We start from the raw sequence: 16,936 nt of genomic DNA on the forward strand, positions 1-16,936 counted from the left end.
GAGGAGCAGCAGAACACGAGGACATGCACTGACACTAGAGGGAGGAAGGTACAGGTGGGAAACATTCTTCACAGGAAGAGGAGCAGCAGAACACGAGGACATGCACTGACACTAGGGGGAGGAAGGTACAGGTGGGAGACATTAGTCACAGGAAGAGGAGCAGCAGAACACGAGGACATGCACTGACACTAGGGGGAGGAAGGTACAGGTGGGAGACATTAGTCACAGGAAGAGGAGCAGCAGAACACGAGGACATGCACTGACACTAGGGGGAGGAAGGTACAGCTGGGAGACATTAGTCACAGGAAGAGGAGCAGCAGAACACGAGGACATGCACTGACACTAGGGGGAGGAAGGTACAGGTGGGAGACATTGTTCACAGGAAGAGGAGCAGCAGAACACGAGGACACGCACTGACACTAGAGGGAGGAAGATTCAGGTGGGAGACATTAGTCACAGGAAGAGGAGCAGCAGAACACGAGGACATGCACTGACACTAGAGGGAGGAAGGTACAGGTGGGAGACATTCTTCACAGGAAGAGGAGCAGCAGAACACGAGGACATGCACTGACACTAGAGGGAGGAAGATTCAGGGGAAATGTGAGGAAGAATTTTTTCACAGAAAGAGTAGTAGATAAGTGGAATAGCCTCCCAACAGAGGTGGTAGATGCAAATACAGTAGTACAATTTAAACATGCTTGGGATAGGCATATTGATATCCTTACATAAAAATAAGGATCAAATATGGTTTGAGGTAACATGTTTAAAAAAAGGGGCAGACTAGATGGGCCAAGTGGTTCTTATCTGCCGTCAAATTCTATGTTTCTATGTTTATGTTAAACCTAATTAAGTTTGGCCAGCAGGTATAAATACCGGCTATGTACCCATCTACTCCACACCTTGAAAAAGGACCATTACAGGTCCGAAACACGTCGGTGCTGGGGAGTATCAGTATCCCGGACCCCTCATCTTGATCCCCTGCTTTGTGCCATCTTGGGTTATCCAGCTTCCTCGAGACCCGGGTGAGAGAAGTTTGGAAAGAAAGAGGGGAAGCGTATACTGGAAACCATCTGCTTTATTGTATCTCTATGCTGGACTTTGGAATAAATCTTTTACCCCATACTTGAACAAGTTTTGGAGTGGCGTTCCATCTGAGAGGTCCCGAGGATCCGGGAGATATAAAGAACCCTCTGGGTGACAATAGGGCATTGCCTTAAGGTGAGTCTGGTCTATAGTAAAGATACCTTTATGGCCATATAGGGCCTGTAACACAGGAATAACGACTCCCTGGGTTAATATCCATTCAATCGTCTCACTCAGATATATGAGTATTCTCTACCTTGAAACTACATCTAAACCAAGGAAGGAGGGGGGATTACTTTACCTTTTCCCTGACAGCGCATCATTGTCCACCATTTGTGTGTCTTGCTGCAGCTCTCTGTCTCATGGTTCTGCCCTACGGTTAGAGATCAGAGACGTGACAATAATACCCCCGCTCTCCTTACAGTCACCCAGCGAGGTCTCCATCTGCAGCTGCTGGGAATGACCACATGGAACCAGTGCATCAAGTCACCAGCAGGATGTACGTGGAAATACAGCCACGTGTACCTTCCGCAGTGGCCTGGCCGATGTCACACAATCACCAGAGAGAAAACACAACACGAGTCGTCCCACAGATGTCTTTATTGCTTGCATAGTTGTTGGTGTCATGTATACAAGTCCAGCAGCGTCTAGCATATATGTACAACCTCCAGTCCTACAGGGGGTGCCGGACGGCTCCCCGGCAGTCATTCCTCCAATGATGGAATCCCGACTGCTCCCTCGTGGGGGACCACGACCCCCATAGAGGGAGAATAAAATAGGGGGAGAGCACAGCTTCATTGCACTCCCCACACTGTGCAGTTGGGATTCAGACGTCTGACTAATGACTGTCGGAATCCCGACTGTTGGGATAATATACCACACCCCTACAGGGTCCTTGGCTGGGTGTGATCTGCAGAAACAATGGAGTAGTGCTCAGAGGACAGTGGTGCGATGCTAAGCTTTGAGGGAAGTGGGGGTGGTGTGTGGCAGGCCACGGAACAGAAGATGATTTGGGATAGTGGTGTGATGCAAAGCTCGGAGGATAAGGGGGGTAGGCAAGCCACGAAACAGAAGGCGCTCTGGGGACATTGGTGCGATGCAAAGCTTTGAGGGGAAGTGGGGTAGGTAGGCCACGAAACAGGGTGCTCTGGGAACAGTGGTGCGATGCAAAGCTCTAGGCAGGGGGTGTAGAGGGCAGGCCACGGAACAGAGGGCGCACTGAGGACAATGGAAAGCTCTGGGTAGGGGGTGTGGAGGGCAGGCCACGGAACAGAGGACGTTCTGGGAACAGTGGTTTAATGGAAAGAGCAAAGAAAATTTTAGCAAAAGTTTAAGCCTCGCCAACTAAGGATGCTGCACCGTGTACCGTCCTGGAACACCAAGCGCACATACAAGCATACACAAAAACATGGACACTGGTGCGCTGTCTCTAGATCGCGGTGTTCACTCCACTTTCATCTGATCGGCAGTTCTCCAAAGGTAAGTACCCATATAAAGAATGAAAAATAGAGAGACACCAAATCAAAATTTAATTCAATTCTCTTTAACGGATAGGATATCCTTATGACTGACCTGTATATCAGGCCCTGTGTACGTATAAAGTTATCTTTCAAGAAGCACCTAGAGACAGCGCACCAGTGTCCATCTTTCTGTTCTTTTTGGTTCAATGGAAAGCTCTGAGGAGGGGATGCGGAGGGCAGGCCACAGAACAGAGGGCGCTCCAGGGACAGTGGTTCAATGGAAAGCTCTGAGGAGGGGATGCGGAGGACAGGCCTCAGAACAGAGGGCGCTCCTGGGACAGTGGTGAATTGCAAAGCTCTGATGAGGGGATGCGGAGGGCAGGCCACAGATCAGAGGGCACTCCTGGGACAGTGGTGAATTGCAAAGCTCTGAGGAGGGGATGCGGAGGGCAGGCCACGGAACAGAGGGCGCTCCTGGGACAGTGGTGAATTGCAAAGCTCTGAGGAGGGGATGCGGAGGGCAGGCCACGGAACAGAGGGCGCTCCACGGACAGTGGTGAATTGCAAAGCTCTGATGAGGGGATGCGGAGGGCAGGCCACAGAACAGAGGGCGCTCCTGGGACAGTGGTGAATTGCAAAGCTCTGAGGAGGGGATGCGGAGGGCAGGCCTCAGAACAGAGGGCGCTCCTGGGACAGTGGTGAATTGCAAAGCTCTGAGGAGGGGATGCGGAGGGCAAGCCTCAGAACAGAGGGCGCTCCTGGGACAGTGGTTCAATGGAAAGCTCTGAGGAGGGGATGTGGAGGGCAGGCATCACAACAGAGGGCACTCCATGGACAGTGGTGAATTGCAAAGCTCTGAGGAGGGGATGCGGAGGGCAGGCAACAGAACAGAGGGCGCTCCTGGGACAGTGGTGAATTGCAAAGCTCTGAGGAGGGGATGCGGAGGGCAGGCCACAGATCAGAGGGCGCTCCTGGGAAAGTGGTGAATTGCAAAGCTCTGAGGAGGGGATGCGGAGGGCAGGCCATGGAACAGAGGGCGCTCCTGGGACAGTGGTGAATTGCAAAGCTCTGAGGAGGGGATGCGGAGGGCAGGCCACAGAACAGAGGGCGCTCCTGGGACAGTGGTTCAATGGAAAGCTCTAAAGAGGGGATGCGGAGGGCAGGCCTCATAACAGAGGGCACTCCCGGGACAGTGGTGAATTGCAAAGCTCTGAGGATGGGGTGCGGAGGGCAGGCCTCAGAACAGAGGGCGCTCCAGGGACAGTGGTGAATTGCAAAGCTCTGAGGAGGGGATGCGGAGGGGAGGCCATGGAACAGAGGGCGCTCCTGGGACAGTGGTGAATTGCAAAGCTCTGAGGAGGGGATGCGGAGTGCAGGCCACGGAACAGAGGACGTTCTGGGAACAGTGGTTCAATGGAAAGCTCTGAGGAGGGGATGCGGAGGGCAGGCCACAGATCAGAGGGCGCTCCTGGGAAAGTGGTGAATTGCAAAGCTCTGAGGAGGGGATGCGGAGGGCAGGCCACAGAACAGAGGGCGCTCCTGGGACAGTGGTTCAATGGAAAGCTCTGAGGATGGGGTGCGGAGGGAAGGCCACGGAACAGAGGGCACTCCTGGGACAGTGGTGAATTGCAAAGCTCTGAGGAGGGAGTGAGGAGGGCAGGCCACGGAACAGAGGGCGCTCTGTGGACAGAGGACACTGGGTACAACACCAGGAATACTGGCATTAATATGCACACACTAGATTAGTATTCCTCAGTAAATCACACATAGGGGACTTTGTACTTTCCTGGGCAGTGAGTTCTGCTTGGTCGGCCATCACCCCCTCTCTCTGCACAGACAGTGGCCCTGAAGATATTTCCTGCTGGGTGACTGCATGTAACTGGAAACACGGACATAGAACCTACTATACCAGTGCCTTGTAGAACTCCATGTGCCTAACAGACCACAGAGCAGTGGGAAACGTGGTCCAAGTAGGGCGTGGAGGGAGGAGACTAGCAGAGTGATGAGGCCCCACCCAGGATCTGAATGATTTACAGGCGGGGAGGGATTTCTACGTTGGGTTGTCAATCATTCTGGGGAAGGCAATAAACAAATGATGTACAAATGACATTGTTCTTCCTATTGTGTAACATTGTGACCATTCTGCAGATAGAGGACAACTCACATCTAACACACACATTTACAGAATCTAATACTGGGGGGGGGGATTCCAGCCAGCATGCAGATTCCTGGGACATAATCACAGCTGCTTGCTTAGTACATACATATTACATCCCATTCCTAACCAGCGACATCTTCCATCTAACCAGTTCTCCTACTTCTACCTGACTATGGAGGACGGTCCCCACACTGCTCACATCCAGCATGTTACCATGTAGAGGGGGCCTTCTGTGATACACAATAGGATTAGGAGTGCTACTGCCACCATGTGGTTAAAAAGGTAATGGCAGGTCCAGCAGCACAACCAGATATTATACAGACCATCCTAGCATAACACATCGTCACCTCATACATTAAACAGGAATGAGTGCATGCTCACGTGTCTAGTTGTACTGGGTGGTAATGTTACACAGAGCAAGGTGGCCAGTGCTGGATTACCACTAATGCTGCTGTGTCTACATTAATCATTGGGTACGTCTGTCCGAATAGCTGAACAGAGACCGTGGAAGACGGGGATTCCTCCATCCTACACAAGCTATGGGAGAGGTGGGAGAATGTCCGGTAACAGAACGCTGCATGTACCTGGGACATGGAGGAAGAGTCATCCCACCACTAGAGGGCACCCCCATCATTACGGTGCACCTTATGGTTTACCAGTGACATGGGGAACACTCCCCGTCCATGTAACTGCCACCAATATGGGCGATAACGAGGGTGTATGATATGTATTCGGAGATACCGGAGCAGCTGTAATGGGTTTGGGTACAGAAGTCCCCGGGGCGTCTGGTGACCATGGTGAGGAATAGCCACAGCTCAGGACGGCTGCGCAGCACCGCGAGTGTTACCGGAAGGCTGCACATACAGGATCCAGTCTGTGGGTTGCCGATTTTTTCTTGATGATAAAGTGGAGAGTACAAAGGAAAATGTAAACACCTGGCAGCCAGGTACCAGTCACCTCCACCCGATGCCGGGTTACTGCCACACACCAGCTAATAATGCAGCGTTCCCAAGGCAGCAGCCAACCAAAGTGCTTCGTATTGGGCAAACGGGGCGTGAAGACGGCTGGGATGAGGCAGTAAGACGGGCGTCACAGACATGCGTGATATTAAGGCTCATTACACGTCTGTCATCTCATCCTCCAGCTCCGCATCATCCGCCTCCAGCTCTTCATCCTCCTCCTCTTCCTCCTCCTCAGAGGTCACGTCTGGGTCCTCAGACTGAGACAGGCACTTGGGGCAGGAACAGATAAACAGATAGTTCTCCCTGCAGGGAGACATGAGCGGCCATTACTGAAGAGCTCCGACCTGGGGTACAGACAAAGGCAGGTGACACAACAAGCCCCGCCACTTTACCTGAGAATCTTGTGTCGGGTGTGGCGGCTCCGGTCCCGCTGGCAACAGTCCAGGTAACTGATGCAAATTTCCTGGAAGACCAGAATATTACAGAGGGTCAGCGCCAGGTAACGGAGCAGGAGGCTGAATTATTTATCCCGTGCTCTAGAGTCTCTGTGGTATATCGGTGGCTCAGTCATAAGGGTAACAGGACTGAACAGTAATCCCTCATACAACACATCTACAGTACCTACCTCTCCAGGCTGGATCGCTTCCACAGCAGTCAGGTGCAGGAGAAAGTTATTGTCAGGGAACGAGGCCTCAGCATTGGGCACACAGCTGTGATTACCTGCGGGGAACAAGCTAACAGTCAGCCCCACGTATCCCAGCTGTGATTACCTGCGGGGAACAAGCTAACAGTCAGCCCCACGTATCCCAGCTGTGATTACCTGCGGGGAACAAGCTAACAGTCAGCCCCACGTATCCCAGCTGTGATTACCTGCGGGAAACAAGCTAACAGTCAGCCCCACGTATCCCAGCTGTGATTACCTGCGGGGAACAAGCTAACAGTCAGCCCCACGTATCCCAGCTGTGATTACCTGCGGGGAACAAGCTAACAGTCAGCCCCACGTATCCCAGCTGTGATTACCTGCGGGGAACAAGCTAACAGTCAGCCCCACGTATCCCAGCTGTGATTACCTGCGGGGAACAAGCTAACAGTCAGCCCCACGTATCCCAGCTGTGATTACCTGCGGGGAGCAAGCTAACAGTCAGCCCCACGTATCCCAGCTGTGATTACCTGCGGGGAACAAGCTAACAGTCAGCCCCACGTATCCCAGCTGTGATTACCTGCGGGGAGCAAGCTAACAGTCAGCCCCACGTATCCCAGCTGTGATTACCTGCGGGGAACAAGCTTACAGTCTGCCCCACGTATCCCAGCTGTGATTACCTGCGGGGAACAAGCTAACAGTCAGCCCCACGTATCCCAGCTGTGATTACCTGCGGGGAACAAGCTAACAGTCAGCCCCACGTATCCCAGCTGTGATTACCTGGGGGGAACAAGCTAACAATCAGCCCCACGTCTCCCAGCTGTGATTACCTGCGGGGAACAAGCTAACAGTCAGCCCCACGTCTCCCAGCTGTGATTACCTGCGGGGAACAAGCTAACAGTCAGCCCCACGTATCCCAGCTGTGATTACCTGCGGGGAACAAGCTGACAGTCAGCCCCACGTATCCCAGCTGTGATTACCTGCGGGGAACAAGCTGACAGTCAGCCCCACGTATCCCAGCTGTGATTACCTGCGGGGAACAAGCTGACAGTCAGCCCCACGTATCCCAGCTGTGATTACCTGCGGGGAACAAGCTAACAGTCAGCCCCACGTATCCCAGCTGTGATTACCTGCGGGGAACAAGCTAACAGTCAGCCCCACGTATCCCAGCTGTGATTACCTGCGGGGAACAAGCTAACAGTCAGCCCCACGTATCCCAGCTGTGATTACCTGCGGGGAGCAAGCTAACAGTCAGCCCCACGTATCCCAGCTGTGATTACCTGCGGGGAACAAGCTAACAGTCAGCCCCACGTATCCCAGCTGTGATTACCTGCGGGGAACAAGCTAACAGTCAGCCCCACGTATCCCAGCTGTGATTACCTGCGGGGAACAAGCTAACAGTCAGCCCCACGTATCCCAGCTGTGATTACCTGCGGGGAACAAGCTGACAGTCAGCCCCACGTATCCCAGCTGTGATTACCTGCGGGGAACAAGCTAACAGTCAGCCCCACGTATCCCAGCTGTGATTACCTGCGGGGAACAAGCTAACAGTCAGCCCCACGTATCCCAGCTGTGATTACCTGCGGGGAGCAAGCTGACAGTCAGCCCCACGTATCCCAGCTGTGATTACCTGCGGGGAACAAGCTGACAGTCAGCCCCACGTATCCCAGCTGTGATTACCTGCAGGGAGCAAGCTAACAGTCAGCCCCACGTATCCCAGCTGTGATTACCTGCGGGGAACAAGCTAACAGTCAGCCCCACGTATCCCAGCTGTGATTACCTGCGGGGAACAAGCTAACAGTCAGCCCCACGTATCCCAGCTGTGATTACCTGCGGGGAACAAGCTAACAGTCAGCCCCACGTATCCCAGCTGTGATTACCTGCGGGGAACAAGCTAACAGTCAGCCCCACGTATTCCAGCTGTGATTACCTGCGGGGAGCAAGCTAACAGTCAGCCCCACGTATCCCAGCTGTGATTACCTGCGGGGAACAAGCTAACAGTCAGCCCCACGTATCCCAGCTGTGATTACCTGCGGGGAACAAGCTAACAGTCAGCCCCACGTATCCCAACTGTGATTACCTGCGGGGAACAAGCTAACAGTCAGCCCCACGTATCCCAGCTGTGATTACCTGCGGGGAACAAGCTAACAGTCAGCCCCACGTATCCCAGCTGTGATTACCTGCGGGAAACAAGCTAACAGTCAGCCCCACGTATCCCAGCTGTGATTACCTGCGGGGAACAAGCTAACAGTCAGCCCCACGTATCCCAGCTGTGATTACCTGCGGGGAACAAGCTAACAGTCATCCCCACGTATCCCAGCTGTGATTACCTGCGGGAACAAGCTAACAGTCAGCCCCACGTATCCCAGCTGTAATTACCTGCGGGGAACAAGCTAACAGTCAGCCCCACGTATCCCAGCTGTAATTACCTGCGGGGAACAAGCTAACAGTCAGCCCCACGTATCCCAGCTGTGATTACCTGCGGGGAACAAGCTAACAGTCAGCCCCACGTATCCCAGCTGTGATTACCTGCGGGGAACAAGCTAACAGTCAGCCCCACGTATCCCAGCTGTGATTACCTGCGGGGAACAAGCTAACAGTCAGCCCCACGTATCCCAGCTGTGATTACTGTGAGGTTATCAGACTCACTGTAAATCTGTAATTATTATATTTTATTAGGTGTAGTAATTAATGTACTATTTTAGTCCGTCTGTACCCTCTTGTTCTCCATAGATGTTTCTATCCCCCAAATCTGTGTGTATTTCCAGATCAGATCGCTCTTGCCCAAATATGGTCTGACAGGAAATACCCAGGAAAGAATTCACCAAAAGGTTATGTCCCATTACCATACTTTTGTTCCTGCTATCACAGGAGGGTGGTAGCTGAGGGACAATCTTCACAGGGGGTGATCCAATTCCCCTGCTATCAACAGGAAATGTTCACAGGGGGTAATCAGGACATAATGTAATCAGACTGTGTTTTGTATCTTGTGTTGACACTGCTCTGCATATCTCTGGCCACTTCCAGACTTTCTGGGGCCTGACCCAGCAGGGGGGGGGGGGGCAGCAGCAGTACCTGGGAGGGGGGATAAACCTGACTTGAATCCACCAATAGAGATTGAGTGCAAGCCCACTGATGGTATGGAGACGCGTGGGAATTTAGAAGTTTTTAAAATGACTGGCACACAAGCCAGGAGGAGAATTGATGGACTGTCCTGGACTAAGAGGTTATGCTCTGTCTAGGTATCGTGTGGACTTATATGCTATCACTGCTGTGTGGGCTAAGTGATAGTTTTGTGCTTTGGAACTGCTGCTACAAGGACTGCCATTGGACTGCTACCCGATAACATTTATATGCTACATTTGCCTCTTGTTCCTGTCTTTATCTACATGTGTGTGCTGTGATAAAAATAAACCATATTTTGGTTTCATCTGCTCGGTGTCTGAATGATTGAGGAACCCCGTATCTTCACATTTGGCGGCAGCGACAGTGGGATCATTCAGACACCAACCTTCGAGCACAGAAAGCACAGAGAACAGAGGATCAGACCATATGTAAGGAAACGGAAAATGCAATAAGGTGATGTTCAGCAAGTGAGCAGGTGTCAGTCCTGTGAAAGGGAAAATGTTTCCAAGGAAAGAAAATCGATGCCTCAAGACCCCTGGAGCAGAGGAGCTCAGGGATGGAGGTTCTTCAGTGTATCGGCAGGCTGGGAAGCCGGATCTGTTATTTATTGTCAGGAAAATGCAGTATATCTGGGAGTACTGGGAAGAAGCTCAGCAGATGATCAGCGGGTGGAGAGTATCCAGCATACAGGACAAGTTGTGTTACCTGGGGGATGCATTCCTGCACTGTAAAGGTGAGGCCACCTCGTGGAATCTGCTGGGGGAGCCAGAGTTTGTAGAATTTACAGAGGAAGTGATTGCTACAGTTACCCAGATGCTACAAAGAGGACAATATTCTGAGGCTGAAGGACAAGTCCAGAATAAATTGATGCCCCAGATAGAACCAGAGGAAAGGTCTAGAAGGGGGCTACTGCAATCTGGGCAGACAACCGAGGGGTCTGCCACAGAATTAATTGTTACCGCAAGAGAAGGGTCGTTGTCAGGGGGGCCCCTAACTGCCCTTGAAGAAATGAGTATGGAGGAGCTGATAGCAGAATGTCAGCTGCGAGGTATACCCATCCGATCCTGCACTCGCGGGGAAATCCTTCAGCAGATCCTTTACGATCAGGGAGATCCTACAAATGCATTTACCGATTATCGGGCATGGATCCTCCATTTCGGTGCACAGTTGAGTGTGTGGGAACAATTGCAGTGTCTGGAGGAGTGCTTCGTGGTGGCAGAGGAAGAGGCGATTGATCGCAGGCTCCTGGACACTCCAGCATGGCAAGATCAGTGTCGCAGGGGGCGTGATGAAAGGCACCGCCTGCAACAGCTTCTCCCACAGCCTAGGGGAGAAGCTGCTCAGTGTTCTATACAGGGGAAGGTTATCCCCAAAATGAAGGAAGTGGGGCCTGTGAGCCAGGCACCCCGGGAGGAGCTGCACTACTGCTTCCCTTTTGCTGAGGTGGGAGATGCAGAATTATTAACCTGCTGCCAGGGGATCTATGAGGACTGCGTCCAGGAGGAGATCACTGTGGTTAGAGGAGTATATGACAACATCCAGGCCACAAGCATACCAGTCGCAGATGATGTCGTGCTTCAGGCTGCCCAGCATATTCAGCTGGGGAAGGTGGTTATCCTGGAGACTGAGGACTGCGCAGAGGAAGCAGCAGGTGAGACCCAGGCTTTTGAGGGGGTAGGACTGGCCTTGGACCAGCCTGCCCTGCAGCCACCAGCGGAATTGTTCCTGATGGAGGGTCCCTTCTCAGCCCTGGGCATTGAGACCAAATGCTGTACTGAAATTTGCCATGCCCCTAGTTTGGGTTTGAGGGAGTAAGGACTTGACAGAGTGGCGGAAGTGCCAGGGCCAGAGCTCCGATATTGGGCTGCCGTTTGGCAGATGTTCCTTGGGCAAGAGGGGGAGGTGGAAACTGCTCCCTGCCCCCTTGTGCCAGAGACAAAAGTATTAGCACACCCTATAGGTGTGCCCGGTGTGAAAGTTTACGATGTTGCAGAGGGGGGGTACCCAGCATTTGAGGACGGGGGATTGCTAACTCACTTGTTAGTTAACATGCATAACTTATATTGTGATATTGCCCTTGCTGATTCTGCAAACCAGCCGCCTCTTCCAAGATGGGTTTGGTATGATGTCACTCTGTGGGACTCAGGTGGTAGATCCAAACCTCAGATTCTCTGCTCTGCATCCCACTACAGGTTGTTATTGGTTCCAGAACAACTTGGTACAGGAACTAAAATAGTAGGGGAAGGAATGTGAGGTTATCAGACTCACTGTAAATCTGTAATTATTATATTTTATTAGGTGTAGTAATTAATGTACTATTTTAGTCCGTCTGTACCCTCTTGTTCTCCATAGATGTTTCTATCCCCCAAATCTGTGTGTATTTCCAGATCAGATCGCTCTTGCCCAAATATGGTCTGACAGGAAATACCCAGGAAAGAATTCACCAAAAGGTTATGTCCAATTACCATACTTTTGTTCCTGCTATCACAGGAGGGTGGTAGCTGAGGGACAGTCTTCACAGGGGGTGATCCAATTCCCCTGCTATCAACAGGAAATGTTCACAGGGGGTAATCAGGACATAATGTAATCAGACTGTGTTTTGTATCTTGTGTTGACACTGCTCTGCATATCTCTGGCCCCTTCCAGACTTTCTGGAACCGACCCCAGCAGGGGGGGGGGGCAGCAGCAGTACCTGGGAGGGGGGATAAACCTGACTTGAATCCACCAATAGAGATTGAGTGCAAGCCCACTGATGGTATGGAGACGCGTGGGAATTTAGAAGTTTTTAAAATGACTGGCACACAAGCCAGGAGGGAGAATTGATGGACTGTCCTGGACTAAGAGGTTGTGCTCTGTCTAGGTATCGTGTGGACTTATCTGCTATCACTGCTGGGTGGAATAAGTGATAGTTTTGTGCTTTGGACTGTGATGCTACAAGGACTTTGCTACCCGGATGTTTTTATGCTACATTTGCCTCTTGTTCCTGTCTTTATCTACATGTGTGTGCGGTGATAAAAATAAACCATATTTTGGTTTCATCTGCTCGGTGTCTGAGTGATTGAGGAACCCTGTATCTTCACATTTGGCGGCAGCGACAGTGGGATCATTCAGACACCAACCTTCGAGCACAGAAAGCACAGAGAACAGAGGATCAGACCATATGTAAGGAAACGGAAAATGCAATAAGGTGATGTTCAGCAAGTGAGCAGGTGTCAGTCCTGTGAAAGGGAAAATGTTTCCAAGGAAAGAAAATCGATGCCTCAAGACCCCTCGAGCAGAGGAGCTCAGGGATGGAGGTTCTTCAGTGTATCGGCAGGCTGGGAAGCCGAATCTGTTATTTATTGTCAGGAAGATGCAGTATATCTGGGAGTACTGGGAAGAAGCTCAGCAGATGGTCAGCGGGTGGAGAGTATCCAGCATACAGGACAAGTTGTGTTACCTGGGGGATGCATTCCTGCACTGTAAAGGTGAGGCCACTTCTTGGAATCTGCTGGGGGAGCCAGAGTTTGTAGAATTTACAGAGGAAGTGATTGCTACAGTTACCCAGATGCTACAAAGAGGACAATATTCTGAGGCTGAAGGACAAGTCCAGAATAAATTGATGCCCCAGATAGAACCAGAGGAAAGGTCTAGAAGGGGGCTACTGCAATCTGGGCAGACAACCGAGGGGTCTGCCACAGAATTAATTGTTACCGCAAGAGAAGGGTCGTTGTCAGGGGGGCCCCTAACTGCCCTTGAAGAAATGAGTATGGAGGAGCTGATAGCAGAATGTCAGCTGCGAGGTATACCCATCCAATCCTGCACTCGCGGGGAAATCCTTCAGCAGATCCTTTACGATCAGGGAGATCCTACAAATGCATTTACCGATTATCGGGCATGGATCCTCCATTTCGGTGCACAGTTGAGTGTGTGGGAACAATTGCAGTGTCTGGAGGAGTGCTTCGTGGTGGCAGAGGAAGAGGCGATTGATCGCAGGTTCCTGGATACCCCAGCATGGCAAGATCAGTGTCGCAGGGGGCGTGATGAAAGGCAACGCCTGCAACAGCTTCTCCCCCATCCTAGGGAGGAAGCTGCTCAGTGTTCTATACAGGGGAAGGTTATCCCCAAAATGAAGGAAGTGGGGCCTGTGAGCCAGGCACCCCGGGAGGAGCTGCACTACTGCTTCCCTTTTGCTGAGGTGGGAGATGCAGAATTATTAACCTGCTGCCAGGGGATCTATGAGGACTGCGTCCAGGAGGAGATCACTGTGGTTAGAGGAGTATATGACAACATCCAGGCCACAAGCATACCAGTCGCAGATGATATCGTGCTTCAGGCTGCCCAGCATATTCAGCTGGGGAAGGTGGTTATCCTGGAGACTGAGGACTGCGCAGAGGAAGCAGCAGGTGAGACCCAGGCTTTTGAGGGGGTAGGACTGGCCTTGGACCAGCCTGCCCTGCAGCCACCAGCGGAATTGTTCCTGATGGAGGGTCCCTTCTCAGCCCTGGGCATTGAGACCAAATGCTGTACTGAAATTTGCCATGCCCCTAGTTTGGGTTTGAGGGAGTAAGGACTTGACAGAGTGGCGGAAGTGCCAGGGCCAGAGCTCCGATATTGGGCTGCCGTTTGGCAGATGTTCCTTGGGCAAGAGGGGGAGGTGGAAACTGCTCCCTGCCCCCTTGTGCCAGAGACAAAAGTATTAGCACACCCTATAGGTGTGCCCGGTGTGAAAGTTTACGATGTTGCAGAGGGGGGGTACCCAGCATTTGAGGACGGGGGATTGCTAACTCACTTGTTAGTTAACATGCATAACTTATATTGTGATATTGCCCTTGCTGATTCTGCAAACCAGCCGCCTCTTCCAAGATGGGTTTGGTATGATGTCACTCTGTGGGACTCAGGTGGTAGATCCAAACCTCAGATTCTCTGCTCTGCATCCCACTACAGGTTGTTATTGGTTCCAGAACAACTTGGTACAGGAACTAAAATAGTAGGGGAAGGAATGTGAGGTTATCAGACTCACTGTAAATCTGTAATTATGATATTTTATTAGGTGTAGTAATTAATGTACTATTTTAGTCCGTCTGTACCCTCTTGTTCTCCATAGATGTTTCTATCCCCCAAATCTGTGTGTATTTCCAGATCAGATCGCTCTTGCCCAAATATGGTCTGACAGGAAATACCCAGGAAAGAATTCACCAAAAGGTTATGTCCAATTACCATACTTTTGTTCCTGCTATCACAGGAGGGTGGTAGCTGAGGGACAGTCTTCACAGGGGGTGATCCAATTCCCCTGCTATCAACAGGAAATGTTCACAGGGGGTAATCAGGACATAATGTAATCAGACTGTGTTTTGTATCTTGTGTTGACACTGCTCTGCATATCTCTGGCCCCTTCCAGACTTTCTGGAACCGACCCCAGCAGGGGGGGGGGCAGCAGCAGTACCTGGGAGGGGGGATAAACCTGACTTGAATCCACCAATAGAGATTGAGTGCAAGCCCACTGATGGTATGGAGACGCGTGGGAATTTAGAAGTTTTTAAAATGACTGGCACACAAGCCAGGAGGGAGAATTGATGGACTGTCCTGGACTAAGAGGTTATGCTCTGTCTAGGTATCGTGTGGACTTATCTGCTATCACTGCTGGGTGGAATAAGTGATAGTTTTGTGCTTTGGACTGTGATGCTACAAGGACTTTGCTACCCGGATGTTTTTATGCTACATTTGCCTCTTGTTCCTGTCTTTATCTACATGTGTGTGCTGTGATAAAAACAAACCATATTTTGGTTTCATCTGCTCGGTGTCTGAGTGATTGAGGAACCCCGTATCTTCACAATTACCTTCGGGGAACAAGCTAACAGTCAGCCCCACGTATCCCAGCTGTGATTACCTGCGGGGAGCAAGCTAACAGTCAGCCCCACGTATCCCAGCTGTGATTACCTGCGGGGAACAAGCTAACAGTCAGCCCCACGTATCCCAGCTGTGATTACCTGCGGGGACGTATCCCAGCTGTGATTACCTGCGGGGAACAAGCTAACAGTCAGCCCCACGTATCCCGGCTGTGATTACCTGCGGGGAGCAAGCTAACAGTCAGCCCCACGTATCCCGGCTGTGATTACCTGCGGGGAGCAAGCTAACAGTCAGCCCCACGTATCCCAGCTGTGATGGTCTCTTATCCCTGATGCTCTAGACATTGGGCTAAGGGAGGCAACCGCCTATATATTAATAGCAGTAGGATGGGGAGTATAGCAGAGGCTAAAAGTGGTGTAGAGCAGCGGCAGAAGGATGCAGAGCACAGCAGAGGTATAAGGGGGTGTATAATAGCATCAGGATGAGTATATATAAGTGTCAGTAAAGGCCGGGTGTATAACAGCAGCAGGACAGGTATGTACGGTACTGCAGCTGCAGTGCATACAGGGAGGAGTATATATATATATATATATATAGCAGTGTCAGTAAAGGCCGGGTGTATAATAGCAGCAGGACAGGTATGTCCAGTACTGCAGCTGCAGTGCATACAGGGAGGAGTATATATATATATATATATATATATATATATATATATATATATATATATATATATATATATATATATATAGCAGTGTCAGTAAAGGCCGGTGTATAACAGCAGCAGGACAGGTATGTACGGTACTGCAGCTGCAGTGCATACAGTGAGGAGTATATATATATATATATTCAAAGTAGGAAGATTCTAAGTAGGAATATACAACCGCACACTGTCGCCTAGACTTAGCCTGGACTTGCTGTGACATAACTCCCGTCTTATTCTCTTCTCATTGCAGGTAAAATTCCATTCATGCAACAGTCATATTTGAACTAGCATCACTGTGATTAGTATACTGCTTTGTCTTAGGTAAATGTACAAATTTCTTTTTAAAATTAGATAGTGACTTAAAATTGACTAGTGACTTGGACATGGTCTGTAACATCTCACCATTTGCTTATCTCAGTTTTATTGCTCACTTTCTCTAGTGGGAGAGGGGCTTTGGGTGCGGTCTTAATTACTGAAGTTAGAAACAGCTTTTACAGATCTACTTATTAGAGTATTGGAGGCTGACTAAGCCTTGGCTGGCTATAGAAATCTGGCTTTAGAAATTTTGTCAGAATTCAAAGTAGGAAGATTCTAAGTAGGAATATACAACCGCATACTGTCGCCTAGACTTAGCCTGGACTTAAACTGGACAGAAACTGAAGGAAACTACAATCAAAATAAGTGCAACTCTTAACTGCTAAAACTTTGAATATTACTCTTTCTGCTTGCATGTGCACTGTCTGTTTTAAAAATGCACAGCTGTACCTCTAATGACTTCACCTCTCCTGCTCTTCCATTGATAATAGGTGTCCCCCAACATTTTATTCTTGGCCCTCTTCTTCTCTATCTCTATACGTCCTCTCTGGGTGAGCTTATTTGCTCACTTAACTTCCACTACCACCTCTATGCTGATAATACTAAAATCTACCGATCCTTTCCTGATCTCTCTCCCTCTATCCTCACTCATATCTCCAA

General features: G+C 50.7%; 1 protein-coding gene across 1 annotated transcript in view; it reads right to left on the minus strand.

Moving 5' to 3' along the window:
* Positions 1 to 1,665: 1,665 nt before the first annotated feature.
* SMYD5 (SMYD family member 5) overlaps positions 1,666 to 16,936 on the minus strand; it is a 60,816-nt gene continuing 45,545 nt past the window's right edge. Inside the window, exons 11-13 of the mRNA XM_083165552.1 lie at positions 6,289 to 6,383; positions 6,056 to 6,126; positions 1,666 to 5,966 (exon numbers count right to left, since the gene is read on the minus strand). Of these exons, the coding sequence (XP_083021678.1) occupies positions 5,819 to 5,966; positions 6,056 to 6,126; positions 6,289 to 6,383 (314 nt within the window). The 3' untranslated portion in view covers positions 1,666 to 5,818. The remainder of the gene's footprint in view (positions 5,967 to 6,055; positions 6,127 to 6,288; positions 6,384 to 16,936) is intronic.

Source organism: Crinia signifera, chromosome 1, assembly GCF_055691185.1.
Source record: "Crinia signifera chromosome 1, ASM5569118v1, whole genome shotgun sequence".
Taxonomy (NCBI): Eukaryota; Metazoa; Chordata; class Amphibia; order Anura; family Myobatrachidae; genus Crinia; species Crinia signifera.